At 41.8% G+C, this 21092-nt stretch overlaps 1 protein-coding gene across 9 annotated transcripts in view; it reads right to left on the bottom strand.

The window, feature by feature from the left end:
• RASGRF2 (Ras protein specific guanine nucleotide releasing factor 2) overlaps positions 1–21092 on the bottom strand; it is a 260807-nt gene that overhangs the window by 92328 nt on the left and 147387 nt on the right. For 8 of the 9 annotated variants that reach the window (XR_008707844.1, XM_055562907.1, XM_055562886.1 and 5 more), the window contains exons 16-17: positions 16582–16710; positions 13878–13967 (exon numbers count right to left, since the gene is read on the bottom strand). Coding sequence is in view for 8 of the 9 variants with exons in the window: in XM_055562907.1 (XP_055418882.1) it covers positions 13878–13967; positions 16582–16710 (219 nt within the window). In the remaining variant the exon portion in view is untranslated. The remainder of the gene's footprint in view (positions 1–13877; positions 13968–16581; positions 16711–21092) is intronic. The other variant, XM_055562899.1, reaches the window with a different exon arrangement.

Below are 21092 nucleotides of genomic sequence, written 5' to 3'. Positions count from 1 at the left end.
GGAGGAGGGAGGAGGGTTCAGGGTCGGGAACACATGTATACCTGTGGTGGATTCATTTTGATATTTGGCAAAACTAATACAATTATGTAAAGTTTAAAAATAAAATCAAATTAAAAATAAATAAATAAAAGACACTCCTTGGAAGAAAAGTTATGACCAACCTAGATAGCATGTTGAAAAGCAGAGACATTACTTTGCCAATAAAGGTCTGTCTAGTTAAGGCTATGGTTTTTCCAGCGGTCATGTATGGATGCGAGATTTGGATTGTGAAGAAAGCTGAGCGCTGAAGAATAGATGCTTTTGAACTGTGGTGTTGGAGAAGACTCTTGAGAGTCCCTTGGACTGCAAGGAGATCCAACCAGTCCATTCTGAAGGAGATCAGCCCTGGGTGTACTTTGGAAGGAATAATGCTAAAGCTGAAACTCCAGTACTTTGGCCACCTCATGCGAAGAGTTGACCCATTGGAAAAGACTCTGATGCTGGGAGGGATTGGGGGCAGGAGGAAAAGGGGACGACAGAGGATGAGATGGCTGGATGGCATCACTGACTCGATGCACATGAGTTTGTGTGAACTCCGGGAGATGGTGATGGACAGGGAGGCCTGGCGTGCTGCGATTCATGGGGTCGCAAAGAGTCGGACATGACTGAGCGACTGAATTGAACTGAACTGAAGTTCCCTTTTCAGGTCTTCCTAGCACTTGTGAAGCCACAAGCCACATAAATGCCAGTAAGACAAACAATATTGGCAAAAGCCTATATTATGTACATTTCTTTTAAGTTCACTCACTAAATAGCTAAACGATTCAGAGCCGCGTGTTCTCACAAATCTTGAAAAGAAAAAACAGTGGGGTACACGTGTAACATTACTGTATTGAATAATTCATGGTAATCAATATCTTGTTGTTTACTCGAGAAGTCATGTCTGACTCAACTCTGCAACCCCATGGACTATAGCCCACCAGGCTCCTCTGTTCATGAGATTTCCCAGGCAAGAATACTGGTTGGGTTGCCATTTCCTTCTCCAGGGGATCTTCCTGACCCAGGGATTGAAACCTCGTCTCCTGCATTGCAGGTGGATTCTTTACCACTGAGATACTTGGGAAGCCCAATCAGTATCTTACTGCAAATTTAATCCAATTCTCAATACCAAGATAAATACCTCGTCTGACCAGTTTATATCATTGTATTAAGACTCAGTTTCTGCAATCCTATGAAAGAAATCACAGGTCCCTCAGTGTTGCTAGCCAAGTAAGACTCTACCCACAGATGACTAATTTTATCCATGCTTATCTCTCTGGAGTTATCAGGCTGCTGTATCTGTCAGGTGAATGCCAGGTGGACACAGAGGTGGAAAGAAGATGGAAAGAAATGGGTATGCTGCAGACGAAGACAGGATCAAGAATATTGCGTCACTCAAGTTTCCCAAGATCTTGTTGTTTTGAAGTAAATGTGAAATCAGAGGCAATAACAGGGCAGCAATGTGGTAGGAACAGATCTGAGCCTCATTCTCAGGCACTGTGAGAACGTGAGCCAAGCCCTCCATCACTCTCGAGTCTCACACTTATTTCAAAACTATAAAATAAGAAAGACAGTCCCCAAATCCCCTCTGCGGTGCAAGGGTGACAATGAGATAATATTACACTGTGGAAGCAAAAGTCATCAAGCCACAGTGGACAAGAAGAGATGGACTTCCTATAAAATAGCCCGACCAAAGAAATAAGAAATAGTTTTAGGGAAGGAGGACTGGGGAGGTTCGGGAGTCCATTGCTACTATTCAGGTATGTCTCAGGAGCTCTTATCTGGATCAACCCACAACTCCGGCTGTAAATGATTACAGTACATCTGAGGTCACATACTGGCGGCTCACAGCCGTACGTGGTCCACAGAAGGATTCTGCTCGGCCTGGAGAGTAGTTTTTAAAGTGTATGAATTCACTTCTCACTTACAAATAGGATTTTTCATACAAGCATCCAGATTTCTGGGTTTTCCTTAAAAAAGAAAAGAATGAAAGAAAACAGCTGTGACAGCCCTAATCTGTCTTGGCCAAAATCAGAATGAGCTGAGCAGTAGCTGCCCCTTTTTCACACGGTATCAGCTCTTCAACCCCGTCTTTCGGTTACCTGCCTGGCCCCGAAGTGGATGAAACTGTACTGCGGTCAAGCAGCAATTAAGCAATGTGAGCACATCAAAAAGTGAAAAGGCACAATCAACTGCTTTGTGTCTTGGCTGCGGAGAGACAGTCAGAGAGGAGAATGATCTTCACAGAGTTCAGGAAAGGGCAGCACAAAGAAGGAGAACTTGGCAACACAACATGGTCAGGAAAGAGGGTGCTCGGGCCAGCTGGAACAAGGACCTGAGTCTGCTTGAAAGGCTTATCAAAAACACATGACGGGCAGAGGAGGCGCTCTGTGTGATCTGGCTTGCTGTGGGCATCCTGCCAGGAAGAGAACGCAATGGCCTCCTGACATAAGCATCCCTAGCTGTTCTGCAGGCTCATGCTAGTTAACAGGAATACATCAGGAATCTGGGATTAGCAGACATGAACTACTATGTATAAAATAAACAGCAAGGTCCTACTATATAGCACAAGAGACTATATTCAATACCTTGCCTATAATGAAAAAGAATATGTATATTCACATTGCTATACACTAGAAATTAGCACAGCATTGTAAACCAACTATACTTACATAACAAATAAAAAATTCTAACACACATGTAACTTCTCAGTTACAAAATTTTAATTCCAGTCTCTGTGTGCATGCATCTAAAAATAAGACTGGAATCCATGAGCACAGAATATCTTTCCATTTCTTTGTGTCTCCTTCAAAATCAATGTCTTATGGTTTAACATTGTTAAAATGTCCATATTACCTAAAGCAATCTATGATTCAATGCAATTCCAATCAAAATCTCAGCATTCTTTTTCACAAAAACAGGACGAAAATCTCAAAATTTGTATAGAACCACGTGTGTGCTGTGCATGCTACGTTGCTTTAGTCATATCTTTGTGACTTCATGGACTGAAGCCCACTAGGCTCCTCTGTCCATGGGGTTCTCCAGGCAAAGATACTGGAGTGGGTTGCCACTTCCTCCTTCAGGGCATCTTCCTGACACAGGGATCAAACCTACGTCTCTTATGTCTCCTCCATTGGCAGGTGGGTTCTTTACCACTAGCATCACCCAGGAACCCTTATACAGGACCACAAAAGACCAAAAGCAATCCTGAGAAAAAAGAACAAATCTGGAGGTATCACACACTCTGATTTCAAATTATACTTCAGGACTTCCCTGGTGGTCCAGTGGTTAGGAATTCACCTGCCAGTACAGGAGACACAGGTTCCATCCCTGGTCCAGGAAGATCCCACATGCCTTGGGGCAACTAAGACAATGTGCCACAGCTACTGAAGACCATATACCTAGAGCTCGTGGTCTGCAATCAGAGAAGCCACCGCAACGAGAAGCCCCTGCTCATCGCAACTAGAGAAAGCCCATGCGCAGCAATGAAAACTAACACACCCCAAAATAAACAAATAAAAAAGTTATACTTCAGGTATACCTTGGAGATATTGCAGGTTCAGTTTCAGACCACGGCAAAAAATTGGATATTACAATAAAGTAAGTCATGCAATCTTTCCGGTTTCCAGTGAATATAAAAGTTACATTGACATTATACTATAGCCTGTTAAATGTGCATTAGGTCTAAAAAAATAATGTACATACATTAATTAAAAATACTTTATTGCTAAAAAGTGTTCTTGCCTGGAGAATCCCAGGGACAGAGGAGCCTAGTGGGCTGCCATCTATGGGGTTGCACAGACTCGGACACGACTGAAGCAACTAAGCAGCAAAAAGTGTTAACCATCATCTGAGCCTTCAGCAATTGATAATTCTTTTGCTGGTGGAGGGTCTTGCCTCAGTGTTGATGGCTGCTGACTGACCAGTTGCTGAAGGCTTTGGCAATTTCAAAAAATAAGACAACCATGAAGTTTGCCACATCAATTGACTCTTCCTTTCACCAACGATTTCTCTGTAGTATGCAATGCTGTTTGATATTTTACTCCTAGCAGATCTTCTTTCAAAACTGGAGTCAGTTCTCTCAAACCCTGCTGCTGCTTCATCAACTAAATTTATGTCATATTCTAAATCCTTTTTTGTCAAGACATTCAACAATCTTCCAAGCATCTTCGAAAAGCATAGATTCTATCTCAAGAAACACTTTCTTTGCTCCTCTATAAGCAGTATCTCCTCATCTGTTCAAGTTTTATCATGAGATTGCAGTTAAGTCAGTCACATCTTCAGACTCCACTTCCAATTCTAGTTCTCTTGCTATTTCCAACCACATCTGCAGTGACTTCCTCCACCTGAAGTCTTGAATCCCTCACAGTCATCCATGAAGGTCAGAATCAACTTCTTCCAAATTCTTTATAATCTTGAGCTTTTCCCATGACTCATGAATGTTCTTAATTACATCTAGAAAGGTGAACACTTTACAGAAAGTTTTCAACTTACCCTTCCCAGATCCATCAGAAGAATCACTATGTATGGCAGCTATAGCCTCACAAAATGTAATTCTTAAATAATGGGACTTGAAAGTCAAAATGACTCCTTCCTCTACAGGCTGCAGAATGGATGCTGTGTTAGCAGGCATGAAGACATGAACCTCGTTGTAGGTCTTCATCAGAGCTTTTGAGTGATCAGGTGCATTATCAATGAGCAGCATTATTTAGAGATGAATCTTTTTTTCTAAGCAATGGGCTTAAAATATTCAGTAAATCATGGTATAAATATATGTGCTATCATCCAGGCTCTGTTGTTCCATTTACAGATCACAGGCAAAGTAGATATAGCATAATTCTTAAGGGCCCTAGGATTTTCAGAATGGTACATGAGCACTGGCTACCACTTCAAGTCACCAGCTGCATTAGTGCCTTTGAAGCTTTGAAGCCAGGCACTGACTTCTCCTCCATGGCTATGAAAATCCTAGATGGCACCATCTTCTAACAGAAGGCTGTTCCACTTGCATTGAAAATCTGTTGTTTAGTGTTTCCACCTTCATTAATGATCTTAGCTAGGTCTTCTGGATAACTTGCTGCGGCTTCTTTTATCAGCACTTGCTGCTTCACCTTGCACTTTTATGTTATAGAGTCAATTTCTTTTTTTTTCAACTTCATGAACCAACATTTGCTAGCTTCAGATTTTTCTTCTACAGCTTCCTCACCTCTCTCACTCTTCAAAGAATTGAAGAGAGTTAGGGCCTTGCTCTAGATTAGGCTTTGGGAATGTTGCAGCTGGTTTGGGGCTTCCCAGGTGGTGCTAGTCGTAAAGAATCTACCTGCCAATGCAGGAGACACAAGAGAGGCAGGTTTGATTCCTGAGTCAGGACAATTCCCTAGAGGAGGGCATGGCACCCAACTCCAGTATTCTTGCCTAGAGAATCCCATGGACAAAGCAGCCTGGCAAAGCTACAGTCCACAGGTTCACATGGAGTTGGACATGACTGAAACGACTTAGCATGCATGCAGCAGCTGGTTTATGGAGAAGGAAATGGCAACCCACTCCAGTATTCTTGCCTAGAGAATCCCGTGGACAGAGGAGCCTGGTGGGCTGTTGTCCACGGGGTCACACAGAGTCGGACACAACTGAAGCGACTTAGCATACATGCGTGCATTGGAGAAGGAAATGGCAACCCACTCCAGTGGTCTTGCCTGGAGAATCCTAGGGACAGAGGAGCCTGGTGGGCTGCTGTCTATGGGGTCACACAGAGTCGGACATGACTGAAGTGACTTAGCAGCAGCAGCTGGTTTGATCTTCTATTCAGACCACTAAAACTTTCTCCATATCAATAATAAGGTTGTTTTCCTTTTTTATCATTCATGTGTTCACTGGAGTAGCACTTTTAATTTCCTTTAAGAACTTTTCCTTTGCATTTGCAAGTTGGTTAACTGGTGCAAGAGGCCTAGCTTTCAGCATATCTTGGTTTTTGACATGTCTTCCTTAATAAATTTAATCATTTCTAGCTTTTGATTTAAAGCAAGAGACACATGACTCTTCCTTTCACTTGAACACTTAAGAGGCCACTGCAGGATACATCATGAGAAACACTGGGCTGGAAGGAGCACAAGCTGGAATCAAGACTGCTGGGAGAAATATCAATAACCTCAGATATGAAGATGATACCACCCTTATGGCAGAAAGTGAAGAGGAGCTAAAGAGCCTCTTGATGAAAGTGAAAGAGGAGAGTGAAAAGGTTGGCTTAAAGCTCAACATTCAGAAAACTAAGATCATGGCATCTGGTCCCATCACTTCATGGGAAGTAGACGGGGAAACAGTGGAAGCAGTGTTAGACTTTATTTTTGGGGGCTCCAAAATCACTGCAGATGGTGATTGTAGCCATGACTTCTTGCAAGGAAAGTTATGACCAACCTAGATAGCATATTGAAAAGCAGAGACATTCCTTTGCCAACAAAGGTCCGTCTAGTCAAGGCTATGGTTTTTCCAGTGGTCATGTATGGATGTGAGATTTGGACTGTGAAGAAGGCTGAGCACTGGAGAATTGATGCAGTTCAAAGAACTGTGGTGTTGGAGAAGACTCTTGAGAGTCCCTTGGACTGCAAGGAGATCCAACCAGTCCATCCTAAAGGAGACCAGTCCTGGGTGTTCATTGGAAGGACTGATGCTGAAGCTGAAACTCCAATACTTTGGCCACCTCATGTGAAGAGTTGACTCATTGGAAAAGATTCTGATGCTGGGAGGGATTGGGGGCAGGAGAAGAAGGGGACAACAGAGGATGAGATGGCTAGATGGCATCACTGACTCGATGCACATGAATTTGAGTAAACTCCGGGAGCTGGTGATGGACAGGGAGGCCTGGCATGCTGCAGTTCATGGGGTTGCAAAGAGTCGGACATGACTGAGTGACTGAACTGCACTGAATGTCAATAATCTTGTATCTCAGGGAACAGGGAGGCCCGAGGAAAGTGAGAGAGACAGGAACGGCAGGTATAGAGCAGCCAGAATACAAACATTTATTAAGTTCACCATCTTTATATTGTTATGGTTCATGGACCACCCCCAAATTAAATAGTAACATCAAAAGTTACTGATCATAGATAACCATAACAAATGTAATGATAAAGAAAAAGTTTAAAATATTGCAAGGATTACCAAAACGTGACACAGAGGCATGAAGTGAGCAAATGTTGTTGGAAAAATGGCACTGATAGACTTGCTTGACACATGGTTGCCAAAAATCTTCAACTTGTAAAAAGTATAGGATTTGTGAAGCACAATAAAGCAAAGTGTGGTAAAGTGAAGTGTATCTGTACAAAGCTATAGTAATCAAAACAGTATGACATTGGCAGAAAAATAGACACAGATTAATGACACAGAATTGAGAGTCCAGGATAAACCTACATATATATGACTATCAATTTACGACAAAGAAGCAAAGAACATACAATGGGAGAAAAGGCAGTCTCTTCGATAAGTGGTATTGGGAAAGCTGGACAGCCATAAGCAAAACAATGAAACTAGACCACTCTTCTACTCCATACACAAAAATCAACTCAAGATGGATTAAAGACTTGGATATAAGACTTAAAGTCACAGAACCCCTAGAAAAAAACTTATGCGGTACACTCTTTAACATTGGTCTTAGCAATATCTTTCTGGATATGTCTTTTGAGGTAACGGAAACAAAAGCAAAAATAAACAAAAACTACATCAAGCTAAAAAACTGCACAGCAAAGGAAACCATCAGCAAAACAAAAAAACAACCTACTGAATGGGAGAAGATATTTGCAAATCATATATGCAATAAAGGTTTAATATCCAAAATATATATAAAGAAACTCATGCAGGGAATCCCTGGTGATCCAGTGGTTAGGACTCCACACTTTCCATGCTGGGGGCCTGGGTTTGATCCCGGGTTGGGAAACCCAAGATCCCACAGGCTGGACAGTGCAGTCAAAGAAAATAAATAAAAGAATCTATGATAGAAGCAGAGCTGAAAATTAGAGGAAAACATTTTTTTTAAAAAACTCACACAACTCAACAACAATTAAACAAACACCTCTATTAAAAAGTGGGCAGAGGATCTAAGTAGACATTTTTCCAAAGACCTACAGTGGCCAGTAGGCACATGAAAAATGTTCAACATCACTAATTATTATGGAAATGCTAATCCAAATCACAGTGGCATATCACCTCACACTAGTTAAAATGACTATGATCAAAAAGACAGGAAATAACAAGTGCTGGTAAGGATGATGAGAAAGGGAACACAAACACTGGGGGTGGGAATGTAAGTTGGCGCAGCGACTATGGAAAACAGTATGGAGATTCCTCAAAAAATTAAGACTAGAATCACCATATAAGCCAGTTATTCCATTTCTGAACAGTATGGAGATTCCTCAAAAAATTAAGACTAGAATCACCATGCTGCTGCTGCTGCTAAGTCGCTTCAGTTGTGTCTGACTCTGTGCGACCCCCTAGACAGCAGCCCGCCAGGCTCCCCTGTCCCTGGGATTCTCCAGGCAAGAACACTGGAGTGGGTTGCCATTTCCTTCTCCAATGCATGAAAGTGAAAAGTGAAAGTGAATCACCATATAAGCCAGTTATTCCATTTCTGAGTATTTATCCAAAGAAAACGAAGATACTAATTCAAAAAGACATATGCACCCCTATATTCAGTGTAGCATTATTTGTAATAGCCAAGATATGGACACAACCTAAGTGCTCATCAATGGATGAATGGATAATGATGCAGTATATGTGTACAACACAATACTATTCAGCCAAAAAAAAAAAAAAAAAAGATGAAACAACATGGATAGACCTTGAGGGTATTATGCTAAGTGAAATAAGTCAGATGGAAAAAGACAAATGCCCTGTGTTTTTACTCATATGAGGAATATAAAAAATAAAATAAACAACTAAACCAAACATAACAGAAATGAACACAGATACAGAGTAATGGTTATCAAGGGGAAAGGGACATTGGGGATGGTTCAATGGATAAAGAGGGCCAACTGCGTAGTGATAGATGGAAACTTTCTGTGGTGAGCAAACAGTAGTGAATACAGAAGTTGAAGTATTATACAATGTTGTACACGTGAAACGTAAAAATAAATAATTTAAAATAAGACTTGGAGTCATTTTCAGTTACATCCGGTTTGCCAAAGCTCTTTGTTTTTCACTAATAATAGTGATAATAGCATTTTCATTAAAAATATAAATCAGATACAGGCTATCTTTCAAACTTCAACTAGCTATATTAAGACATTTTAAAAAATGGATTTTATATTATGCTGGAAAAAAATAGAAAATATGTCTCAGACTAGGATACTTTCAGTAGGCATGCTACAACCAGAGAAGGAATAAATATACCTTCTCCAGCTAGTTTAGTGGTTCTCCATCTTGGCTCCACCTAGGATCAAATATCACCTGGGGAACTTTAAAAATCCTGATACCCAGGATGTACCCAGACCAATCAAGTCAGAATCTGTGGAGGAGGGACCAGTTATCAGTATTTTAAAAAGTGGGTCCAGAATTGGGAGAGTGGCACTGACATATAAGCACTGCCATGTGTAAAAGAGAGGCTTAATGGGAAGCTACTGTATGGCACAGGGAGCTCAGCTCAGTGCTCTGCGATGACCTGGAGGGGTGGGATAGGGATGTGAGTGGACGGAGGTTCAAGAGGGAGGGGATGTGCACACACACACACACACACATCTATCTATCTATATATATATATCTGATTTACTTCACTGTACAACAGACAGTAACACAACATTGTAAGTCAATTATACTCCAATAAAAAACAAATAAATAGCAGGTCCAAGACCAATTCACACCAAGCTCAGATCTACTACTGGCTACACAAACCTGAGTGGTTTGACAGGGCGTAAAACAGATTATGAATTATCTATTTCACAATTACCAAGTCGCCACCAATAAAGAACTCACTATTCCCCCAAGCAACTGTAACTGTGCCATTAATTTTCCTATAAATGCAATCAACCATTCCTCTACTTTGTTAATTTAGTTTGACTTGCACAGAATGGCAAAACCTACAATCATCTCCCAGATAATCAAGAGTTGCTTGTAGTACCTCTGCTGCCATTATTTCTACTCTCATAAAAATAACCCACCTCACACTTTCATATTTCATTTTAGATCATTTCATAAACTCTATCATTAATCCCAGAGCTTCAGGTGTATAGTAAGCACCATGATAGGCTCTGATATGTGTATTCATTGGATCTGCATTTCTATTCAAATCATAACTATATCCAAACTGCACCTGCAGATTCCCTGTATCAGCAGCCATCTGAAAGGCACACATTTTAATCTGACTTTAATGCAGAGCTCCTCAATTTGAGCAGATGCTCGAAACTACATTTCAACCAGCGTGGTGGCTCATAAGACCCACTGATTTTTTTTTTGTCTCAGTGTTGTATAGAGTTAAAACCCCGCCACCAAAAAGAGGACTTATTTGACTGATTGATGATCATTGGTCCCACTGCCATCTCCAACCCCACCTGCTCCCCCAGATGATCAGAATTTCCTAAAGCTGCTCTCATTCCAGGAATGATCAGGACTGAATTCATAAACAGATTTACCAGGGAGCCAACGAAGCTTAAGCCTGAGGGCCTCTCAATGTGTCTGGGCCTCTTCCAGGGCTCTGAAGGTTTATACTTGTAATTTGATACACTTTTGCTTTAGGCAAATTGTGTGTTATACCCCACAAACCCTAGATCCATTCATAATGGGCCTAATGTAACTTGGTTGCCATTTGGAAGGCAAGCACTAAAATAAGCTGTGAAATCTTCATAATGTGACGTCAACAAGAATTAGCTGTGTTACAACCATGTGGACAGGTCAGTCTTTTCTTCCTCTCCAACAGAGGTACTCCTGTTGGTCTATGAGGAAAGAGGGCATGGTGTGGAAGGAAAAGAAACCCATCATTGGAAAGGACAGGCTCTAGGTCCTAAAAGAAACCAGAGGGAAAAATCTAAGCTTTTCCAGTGTGTGCAGAAATCAGGTAGGCTTAGACCCAAGGCGCAGGACTGGCAATCCTGAGCAGTTCTCAGGCCACCTGCCATAGATAAAAATCAGCTTTCTCTGCCTTTACAGCTAGGCATGTACAACTTGTTTGGCCTTTTTGTGAAGAAATTTTCTGTTCATCCTCTTGCTAAATTAAAATTCATTCTCATGCAGTAAAGTTACCTTCTAAGCAAATATTAATGAGAAATGGGCTCACATGCAAATGTCTGGAGTGAATATTTGAAAGCATAACCACTAATTGATGGTTCTAACCCAGAGTTCCCAGACTGCTGTGTATTTTGATGGAGGTAGATGTGGGGGACGCGGAGATAGATGGGAGAGGATTAAAGCGGGAGGGAACCTGAAGAGGAGCCTGAAATATGGAAGCCCACTCTGCAGACTGCATGGCTTGGCCAGGCAGCACCTTGTATCAGGCTATCAGCCACAAGCAGCAGGTTGGAACCACCAGCTGGGCTTATATTGCAGTCAAACAAGCAGATAGACCTGGAAAGACAGATGTGAGCATGAGGTCTCTACAACCTTGTCTCCTGCTCACTTTGGAGCTCTCCACGTTCTGGGGGCACATGTGGGTCAGTAATTCCTGATTCAGAGAGTGGATGAAAAGTCTGATATCGGATCTTAACCATTCTCTAGCACTCCTTTCCTTCGGACATTTGTCCTTCTGGGTCTAGAACTTCTTTGGACAGCATCGGGCTCTCCCTGACCAGCCAAGAAGTCCAGATCATCTTCTTAGTACTTCCTTTCTTTCTTATCCATATCCACCTGCTCTCTTGACCTGTGAACTTGGCCCTTCTGCCAAGTTCTCCCAGGCAGGTGAACTCTCCTGTGGGGCCAGCTCCATGGAGCAGCTGAACCCCAGGGAAGTACTGATCCCTTCTCCAAAACTGATCCCCTTTCTTAGTACCATGGGCCATGGAGACTGACCCCTGTATCCCCAGCAGGGCCACAGACACTGCCAAATCCATCTTCATTTCATTTATGTCTAAAATTGGATCATGTAGGGGCACAGTTCTTGAGGTGCTATCCTACTGTGTGCCCCCTTTGCCTGGCAAAGTAATAAAGCCACTCTTTCTCCTCCATAAAAATTAAAAAAAAAAAAAAACAAATAAAAAAACAATTGGATCATGAGGCTCCAGGCCATACTATAAGAGACAGCAGCAGCAGTGTGATGAGAGGAGCACCAGGCAACCCTGCATCCAGCACGCCGGCTGCGGTCAGCCAGCAGTCTGCCCTCCTCAGCCGGCTCACTGAGGAGAGCCTTCTTGCTGCGGCTCTTCCAGCAGCAGGAGAGAAGCAGGAAGACAGGCAGCAGAGCAGCAGCAGGGTTCAGTGAGGAAGACGGCTCTTACGGCTACTTCATCTCTGGCTCATCATGGATGGATAAGCCCAAGTCCGAAAGCAATTCTCCATTAGAAGTCTGCTTCAGCCTCGAGTGAATAAAGGTACCTTCCCTGACCCAGCCTCCAGCTAATGGGGAGATGGGTTCATCCCAAATTGACTGATAAGCTATTTTCCCTCACAAACCATATTTAAATTAAGAAACCTGTGAGGAAGCTCTGTACTTCACCTTTTCCAAAGATGGGCTAGATTGTGAGAACAAAAGACAGGAGGTCTCAAGGAATCACAGTTGATAACTCACTCTGCCGAAAGGGTAAAGAAGACCCCTATTACTTCATCAAAGAAATGTTAATAATTATAACATGCAGTAGTCAACAGCAGAAGCTGACTGGATTGAGAAGTCATCCATATTATTACCATTATAGGCTGTACTGTGCCATGCTGATGGGAATTGGGGGGAAGGTTTAGGGAATATTTGGGGCAAAGAACATCCCCAGATTTGCCTGACCACATCCAGTGAAGTGTGTGTGGTAAAATATTTAAGATGTGGAATGTCATCAATCTGCAAAGATTTTCCATTCAGATGGGATATATAAATATATGTATATATATATATATATAATTACCATGGTAATTCGTGTTCATTATAGAATATCTCTCTGTTCTGACATCAGTTTAGAAAGATTTCACCCAGACAGCACCTACCAGTTACAACTGTTTAATACAGGTTCACAGGCTTTGGAAATATCCTTTTTTTGTCCATTGTTAATGAGTAATTACTAATTAATAAAATATATCATCACTTCCAGAACCCATGGAGTTAGTTTAGGTGAAGGAACTCACAGCAAGAGGATTGTTTAAACCACATACAGATTTATTTTAACATAATGCCCTTCTTGCACATAAGAAAAGAGGACAGAGATAATAAATATAATTTTTCATCTACTTAAAATACTGTGCTTTTCTTTTAGGTACTTCTTTACCTTGAAAATTAACTGACAACAATTCAGCACCACAGAGCTACTGGAAATGAATTATGAGTCCAGTAAAGCCATAGATCCCTCTCTCCTCTCCCACCCCTCCACAAGCCTTCCCTCCCACCATGCATACGCTTTTAGCACCGTACTCAATTAAAAGGGAAACATGTGTTCTCAACAATTTGGCTTAAAAGGTTAAAGAACTCTGCTAATACAACATAAGAGAAATAACACATCCTGTTCTGATATGGAAGTTCTTGAAAGTGTTAAAGCATAGGCTACCTGTATGAGACTTACCTGCAGGTGTTTATTTAAAAGACAGTCTTACACCAAGACACACTGACTTAGACTAGGAAGCTGGGAATCTGCAATTTTAAGAAGCTGCCCAGTGTATTATCAAGATGCTGGCAGGCGAGGACCACTGATTTACCATAAATTGCCAGAGGTCTGGGCAATTAATTGCCAAGCGCTCGGCAGCTCGCCCCTACTCACCGGGTGGACTTCCGTGTCCTGCTGCAGCCGTAGCGATTGCAAAAGCAGAGGCCGGCGAAACAGAGCAGTGGGAGTTGTCAGCCGTCTGTCCTGGTTATTTAAAAAGAATGGGAATGGCATGGTGAGGCAGATGCATAATATTACATAATGAAAATTCTCATTTTCATTCCTGCACTGAATGAAGGGTTGGGTCAAATACCCTGTGTTGTCCTTATTAATAGGCAAATAACAAGATTCTATATCAACCAGTTCATGCTAGTTATAGACCCAAGAGAAATGAAAACATACGTCTATACAAAAACTTCTACACAAACATTCACAGCAGTATTATTCATAATAGCCAAAAAGTAAAAACAGCCAAATCTCCCCCAACTGATGAAATGATAAGCCAAATCAAAAATTCCCATGTGAGGGAATATGATTTAGCCACAAAAGGCATGAAGTAGTAATACATACCGCAACATGAATGTACCTTGAAAGCATCATACTAAGTGAAAGCTGGTCACAAAAACTCACGTATTATATGATCCCATTTATATAAAATGTCCATAATAGGTAAATACATAGAGACAAAAAGTAAATTAGTGGTTTCCAGGTGTGTGGGGGGATGAGAATGGGAAGTGACCACTGATGTGTACAGGATTTCTCTAGCAGGGGTGATGAAAATATCTGGATTGAGTTACCATATTGGTTACCATAACCAATATCTGATTGGTTATGGTTGCTCAGCCTTGTGAATATATAAAACCACTGAACTGCACACTTTAAAAGGGTGAATCTTATGGTATATGAATTTTATCTCAATATAAAAATATATATATTTTTTAATATTCTACATGTTACAGATAAGAATTTTCTTCTCAAAGCACCCTTAGAAAGGAGGATGGGCTCTCATATTGAAGGATGCACTGAGCACGTTTTTGTACCCCCTCTCACTTCTCAGATATTTATACACAGCACTTGATAATGTTGATGCCAATCTCACTGTTTTTCTCGTTCAGGCTTTTAGTGAAGATGGTTCATTTCTTCTGTGGCTTTTCTGTGATTCTGTGGTTTTATTAGTTTGCCTCTAAAGTCATATAGTCATGCTTAAAATAAATAAAAGGGGAAGCAAAGAGCTGCTTAATGTGCCTAAGCACTAAAGCACAAAACACCTCTACCCTCTCCTTCAGCTATAGCCTGAAAACATTTGTGGAACCAGGTGGGCAAGGAGACAGATGAATGGGCAAAATTTCAGCTACACAGTGAGAAAACGCGGGCTGCTGTCACTATTTGGATCCTCCATATCATCACAGACTGTGTTTTCCTTCCTGCATCTCTGGGATTTGGTTGGATCAGGAAAGAAACAAAGGACTTAGTTAATCCACAAACAGGATGAGGATTTTCAAATAATGCCTATATAAATTTAAAGAATTTTAAATGAATATAAACATATGAAAATAGACCATAAAACAGAGCTCTAATGATAGTATCCAAGTGGATAGCACTTAAATAACTCTTGCCTTGGTAAAATTTTGCTTCCATATAGTTTGACCCCAAATTCTTCCAGGTTAATAATGAACTCAAGGGAGTCTGTCTGACATGGCAATGGTCACGGAAGTTGCCAAGGCCTGGACTGATCAAGGCTCTAAGAACAGTAAAGAGATTTGGCCAATCCCATAGTAGTCTCATAACAAGGCAGAAAAGTCTAACTTGTTACATCGGTTTTCCAGAAGTACCCAAATGTCAGGGTGACCCATGACTAATCAGGAGCCCAAAATCAGTCCCACTCCTCAAGAGCTAATATCCATCAGGGCAATTCTGCTGACAATGGTCCACCCAGGCTAGCTTCTCTTGGAGCTGATGGAAATGACAGCTTCCACTGTGTTGCTGAAGCTACAAATGAAATGATCATTTGCAGCCAAGCACTCTGTTTTTTGCTAAACTGCCTTACTTGAAGTAGAAGTATGAAAGTCAGAAAACATCTACATTTACTTAGGTTACTTGGGGTGAATCTGCTTTCACAAGTGAATAATTTTCCCTTCCAATTTGAAATAATTGTCTTGAGAAAAAAGGAGACATTTCAAAAACAACTGTTATTTGGACTTATATTTATTTGAGCGATGGGGAGATAAAAGTTTTCTATCTTTTGCTCTGATGGTTTTCCCTTCAATTAGAAATGGTATATTTTAAAACAAATTATGGGATAATATTTTATAATTTTTGTAATAGAAAATATACCAGATTCTGCCACTAACAATAATGAAGACTGGTGTCCCAGGCAACTGGACATTACTTTAGCTAAAATACTGTTCTTAATAAGGTCACCCCGCAGTTTTGTGTCCCAGACGAACCTATTTAATACAGACTACACTGGGATTCATCGTAAGGTCATCAGAGTCTGGGAACTCTTTGGCAAAACCAGCACTGACATTCAATCAACTGGCAACCAAGAACAGGCTTAGAGATTAACCTGCGATTCAGGTTACTCCACACAAAATACCACGCAATGATGGTGGTCAAGTAAATATTGGTTATATTAGTGACATTTTCTCTAATCATTTATGTTCCACTACTTGCTCCCATGGTAACATTTGCTTCCAATTAATTTTCATAACTGAGACTGAAAAATATTTGGAAACTGAAATGGTAAGGTAAACAAAAGATTCAGGAGCTAGAATCATCTCCAACTTGCATATTTCTGAGTCCCTTCCTGAGTGCTCACCTCCAGGCTGGCGGTAGCGGAGGTGCCGAGGAGTTGAGGGCGATCTGCAAGGTGACAGTTCTGCGGCATCGGCTGCGGGGGAGCTGTCCACACCTGCTCGGTCCACCGGCGCAGACTCGAGGACTGCTGCTTTAAAACATCACACATTTTAACAACCAGGTTATGAATTCAAGAGCTTCTTGTTAGTATCATGCATGGAAACACAAAAGTTCCTTATGGATAATAAGCATTTCATACTAGTCTGTATTTTTTAAGGACTTTATCATGATATCGAAGAACCGACTCAATGGAAAAGACCCTGATGCTGGGAAAGATTGAAGGTGGGAGGAGAAGGGGACAACAGAGGATGAGCTAGTTGGATGGCATCACCTAAGTGATGGACATGAATTTGAGTAGCTCCAGGAGTTATTGATGGACAGGGAAGCATGGCGTGCTGCAGTCCATGGGGTCGCAAAGAGTCGGACACGACTGAGAGACTGAACTGAACTGATCATGATGTCAAGCCACTCCTCCTGGCAGAATGCTGACGATACACAACATGCGGTTAGTGGCTACAGTACAGAACATTTTCCCATCCTTCCAGAAAGTTCTAATGCCCTAGCGCTCAGATAAGCAGCAGGCCAGTGGAAATTTTTATAATGCAAGTTGAGAGGTTTTAAGATAATTTGAGTCTCTTCACTGCAGGTAACATCCCATGAGTAAAAGAAACATCATTTCAGGGTCACATTCAAGCTATTACCACATCCCTTGCACTAACTTGTTAACCAGGTAAAACTACAACTTCATGTGTGTTATTTTAAGGAAAAGCACTACAAAAATTTCATAAACTTCTAACAACTCTTTGATTTCTTTTTCCTTGGGCTTTGCATCAACTGATAAAAACTGCACCACCTCCACTAATTTTCCATTATCTTTATCAGCAGAATTATTCTCGACTCCTTTTACCATTCCATTCAAGATTTCATTCAACAAACTCGACAAAATTCCTAATGACTCCACATAAAACCATTTTTACACTTGTATGTGATTCACTTCTTTAGAAATATGGCCCAAATTCAGCTCTTCTGAAACACAAAGGGGCCAGGGAAGGGAAATGGTTAGAATCTTTCCTTGAATGACATAATTACAGTCAAGCTGGCAATGATGCAGGATGGAGACAAAAAAAAAATCAGTGCTTAGCTGTTAGTTTTATTATTTTCTAAATAAGTCCCTCAAAATTCAGTAATAGAAGGCATCTGCTCTGCAAGAGCAAGCAGAATATCAAACGTGTGTCCTCGGTCTGATTCAAGCATTCATTCCTCTGAGGCAAATGAGCAAATCATTTAGTCAGCAATTACACTGAACCAAAAAACTTCCCAGTGCGAGAGCTGGACAGGGCTCGGAAAGTCCACTGAAAGAACAGAAAAGCAGAGTAACACTGTAAGCAAACGGGCACCTACAGAGAGGAAAAATCACACCAGCACAGTGCGGGGGAAAGAAGCGTTTCCTTCTGGCAGGTTCACGTTCAATCAATCCCTGCAAACAGCTTTGCCTGCAGAACGAGTGGGCAGATGTGGGCTCAAAACAAATGCTAAAATTGGGAGCACTTTCAACCCACAGGCAGGCAATTTTCAAACTAAGAACAAAGAAACAGACACTAGTGATGTGGGTCGAGAGGCAATGCTTAGACTGTGTGGCATAGCCAGGGCCCAAGAGAACGCTGATGGACTAAGAGACCTAAACACCATGCTCAGGCCCCCGTGGTTCTCCTCTCTTCTCCACTGTGGGTTATATTTTGTTGATATCCCACCACTGGGTGGAATCTGAATGTGTGTTGGGCTGAAATTTGTGCTTTTTAGAAGAATTCAAGATAGCAGAAGGTGGGGCCTTTCTAGAAGGAAGAAAGAAGACCACTAAACCAGTCCATTCTGGAGGAGATCAGCCCTGGGATTTCTTTGGAAGGAATGATGCTAAAGCTGAAACTCCAGTACTTTGGCCACCTCATGTGAAGAGTTGACTCATTGGAAAACACCCTGATGCTGGGAGGGATTGGGGCAAGAGGAGAAGGGGACGACAGAGAATGAGATGGCTGGATGGCATCACCAACTCGACATGAGTCTGAGTGAACTCTCGGAGTTGGTGATGGACAGGGAGGCCTGGCATGCTGTGATTCATGGGGTCGCAAACAGTCAGACACGACTGAGTGACTGAACTGAACTGAATGAATGTTGAGTGAGCCTGGAACACATCTGGGGATTAGTAGAGGTGAAACCAACTGCATTACTCTTCCCTTACAAGTTCAGAGCCTCACTGAGATGAGGGATAGCTCCTGTTTCTCTTTTTTCCCTTCATGTCATTTGAAGTTCTCTTGCCAGGAAAGATGGCAAGGCTGGCATTATAACTTCAATGACAATAAAATCGGACAAAGGTTACTAGCATTTTTCAAAGACAGCACCCTGCAACTGTCTAGCCAGAGAGCAGTGAGAGGACCCATGGCCCCACTACAGACCCAACAGTGAAGCTGATCTTGTGCAATGAGGTTTGGAAAGTTGCATCCTGAGGTGAACAGCAGAAAATGTATAAACTCCGGGCACAGACTTCTTACTCAAGTTTGCTGACTGTTTAAAGTGTCAACATTATGCAAAGCACACACAAACATCTTTCAAATTACAGAGAGATCATTGTCTCCATTTACTTTGCCAACTGGAATTTTCAAGATTAGACAGCAGAGTTAACACAGCAGCACTCTTGGCTTCTACAGACATTGTGTACACGCACACGCGCGCGCGCGCGTGCACACACACACACACACACACACACTGATATTGTCAGGCTGATGCTGAAGTAAAGTGTTTCATCTATGACTTTTCTGGAACTATTCATGATCGGTACTGCCTATATACCAATGCAAAATAAAAGGAAAAACTAAATCTATAATTCCTTCGTTTCACCCTTCAGAAAAATGCCCAAGAGCTCCCTAGACCTCAGTATTATGTCTAAACTTTCTATTCACAGTGTTTCCTTTATGAGGATCCACAGGATAAATTATTCTCAAGTCTCAGGAGCAAGAAAATATGTGCCTGCAGACCAGTCTATTCTTAGTTGTCTGTATGAATCCTGTAATTGATTACACTCAAAACCAAAATCAGAATGATTCCAGGAACTGGAGAAAACCACACAGCATTTGTTTGTTCAACAATTTTTCTTCATTGCCTATTTCTTTATCTATTTGATTTTTAATCCAGCGTACCATGTGCCTCTCTGAGTTACATCTTTTATACTTTGAAGAACAATATGGGAAGTAAATACATTAAAAATCATCAGAAGACAGCTACCCGAAAAGGAAAAGAAATCAAGATGCAAAGAAGTGGCCAGAAACAAAGTATTTAAGGGAATGATGGGCCTTCCCAGGTGGCACTTGTGGTAAAGAACCTGCCTGCCAATGCAGGAGATCTAAGAGACACAGGTTCGATCACTGGGTGGGGAAGATCCCCTGGAGGGGGGCACAGCAGCCCACTCCAGTTTTCTTGCCTGGAGAATCCCATGGACAGAGGAGCCTGGTGGGCTATAATACATAGGGTCACAAAGAGTCGGACACAACTGAAGTGACTTAGCACACATGCAAGGGAAGGATTGTTAGGGGGGTGGTAATTATAGTAAAAATGAGAGAAAAGGGGGGATGTGTCAGTGGGTAGTCGTGACTACGACACGCTGGACACTGGGGAGAGGACTGGACATCTCTGGAGCTGAGGTAGGTTTTCACGGGCTAACAAGTGCCATGGCCATGCATGGACACAATCCTGAACAACCCCACCTCCACAGCAAGATGGCTCTGCATTTAACCTTGACTGGAGAACCACAAAATCCTATCTCTACCCCACAAGCCATGTGAATAAACTGACCCCTGAAACTCTAACTGCATATCATTTGTTTGGGGGAAATCCAGTGGAGATACAGAAGTAGTAAGCCCATAACTTTGGTTTTTCTCTAATGTGAGAAAGATCCTAATATTTCTGCCTCACCTTTGTCCATGGGCCCTCACCATCTGCTGGGCCCTGGTCAGAAACAACCTGAGCTGCCACATAATGAGGTCTCCAGGTGCCACTAGCTGTGCCCACAACATTCCCACCTCTGGCAGTCTGTTAGCATCTTGCCCTGGGAGCTTGATTTGGCCCTTTCTCATTTATCTTGTCTCCCCAGTTCTAAACTTTTTCCACCTCATTACTCTTGGGGAAAAGCCACTGATTCCTGCCAGTGATCACACCTCTATGTGAGACAGTAGGCCAAACAGATGTTATGATGTAGCATTGGACCATCACATGCACTCTGGGCTTGGGCCTGGAAGACCAGAACTAGGAACTTGGTGCCCACTGTGGAACAATTTATGTGCAAATAAAAGTCTAAAAATTAATTATTATGGGTAAGGGGCAACTTGACTGAGGGCCTTCAGAACTATAACACGTACTTAGTATATAATGCAGAAAGGAATAGATTTTTCTTTTGCTCCTCTATTAAAGAAAGAAGTTACTATC

The sequence above is a fragment of the Bubalus kerabau genome, chromosome 1 (assembly GCF_029407905.1).
Source record: "Bubalus kerabau isolate K-KA32 ecotype Philippines breed swamp buffalo chromosome 1, PCC_UOA_SB_1v2, whole genome shotgun sequence".
Classification (NCBI taxonomy): domain Eukaryota; kingdom Metazoa; phylum Chordata; class Mammalia; order Artiodactyla; family Bovidae; genus Bubalus; species Bubalus kerabau.
This window is presented reverse-complemented; position numbering and strand designations above follow the sequence as displayed.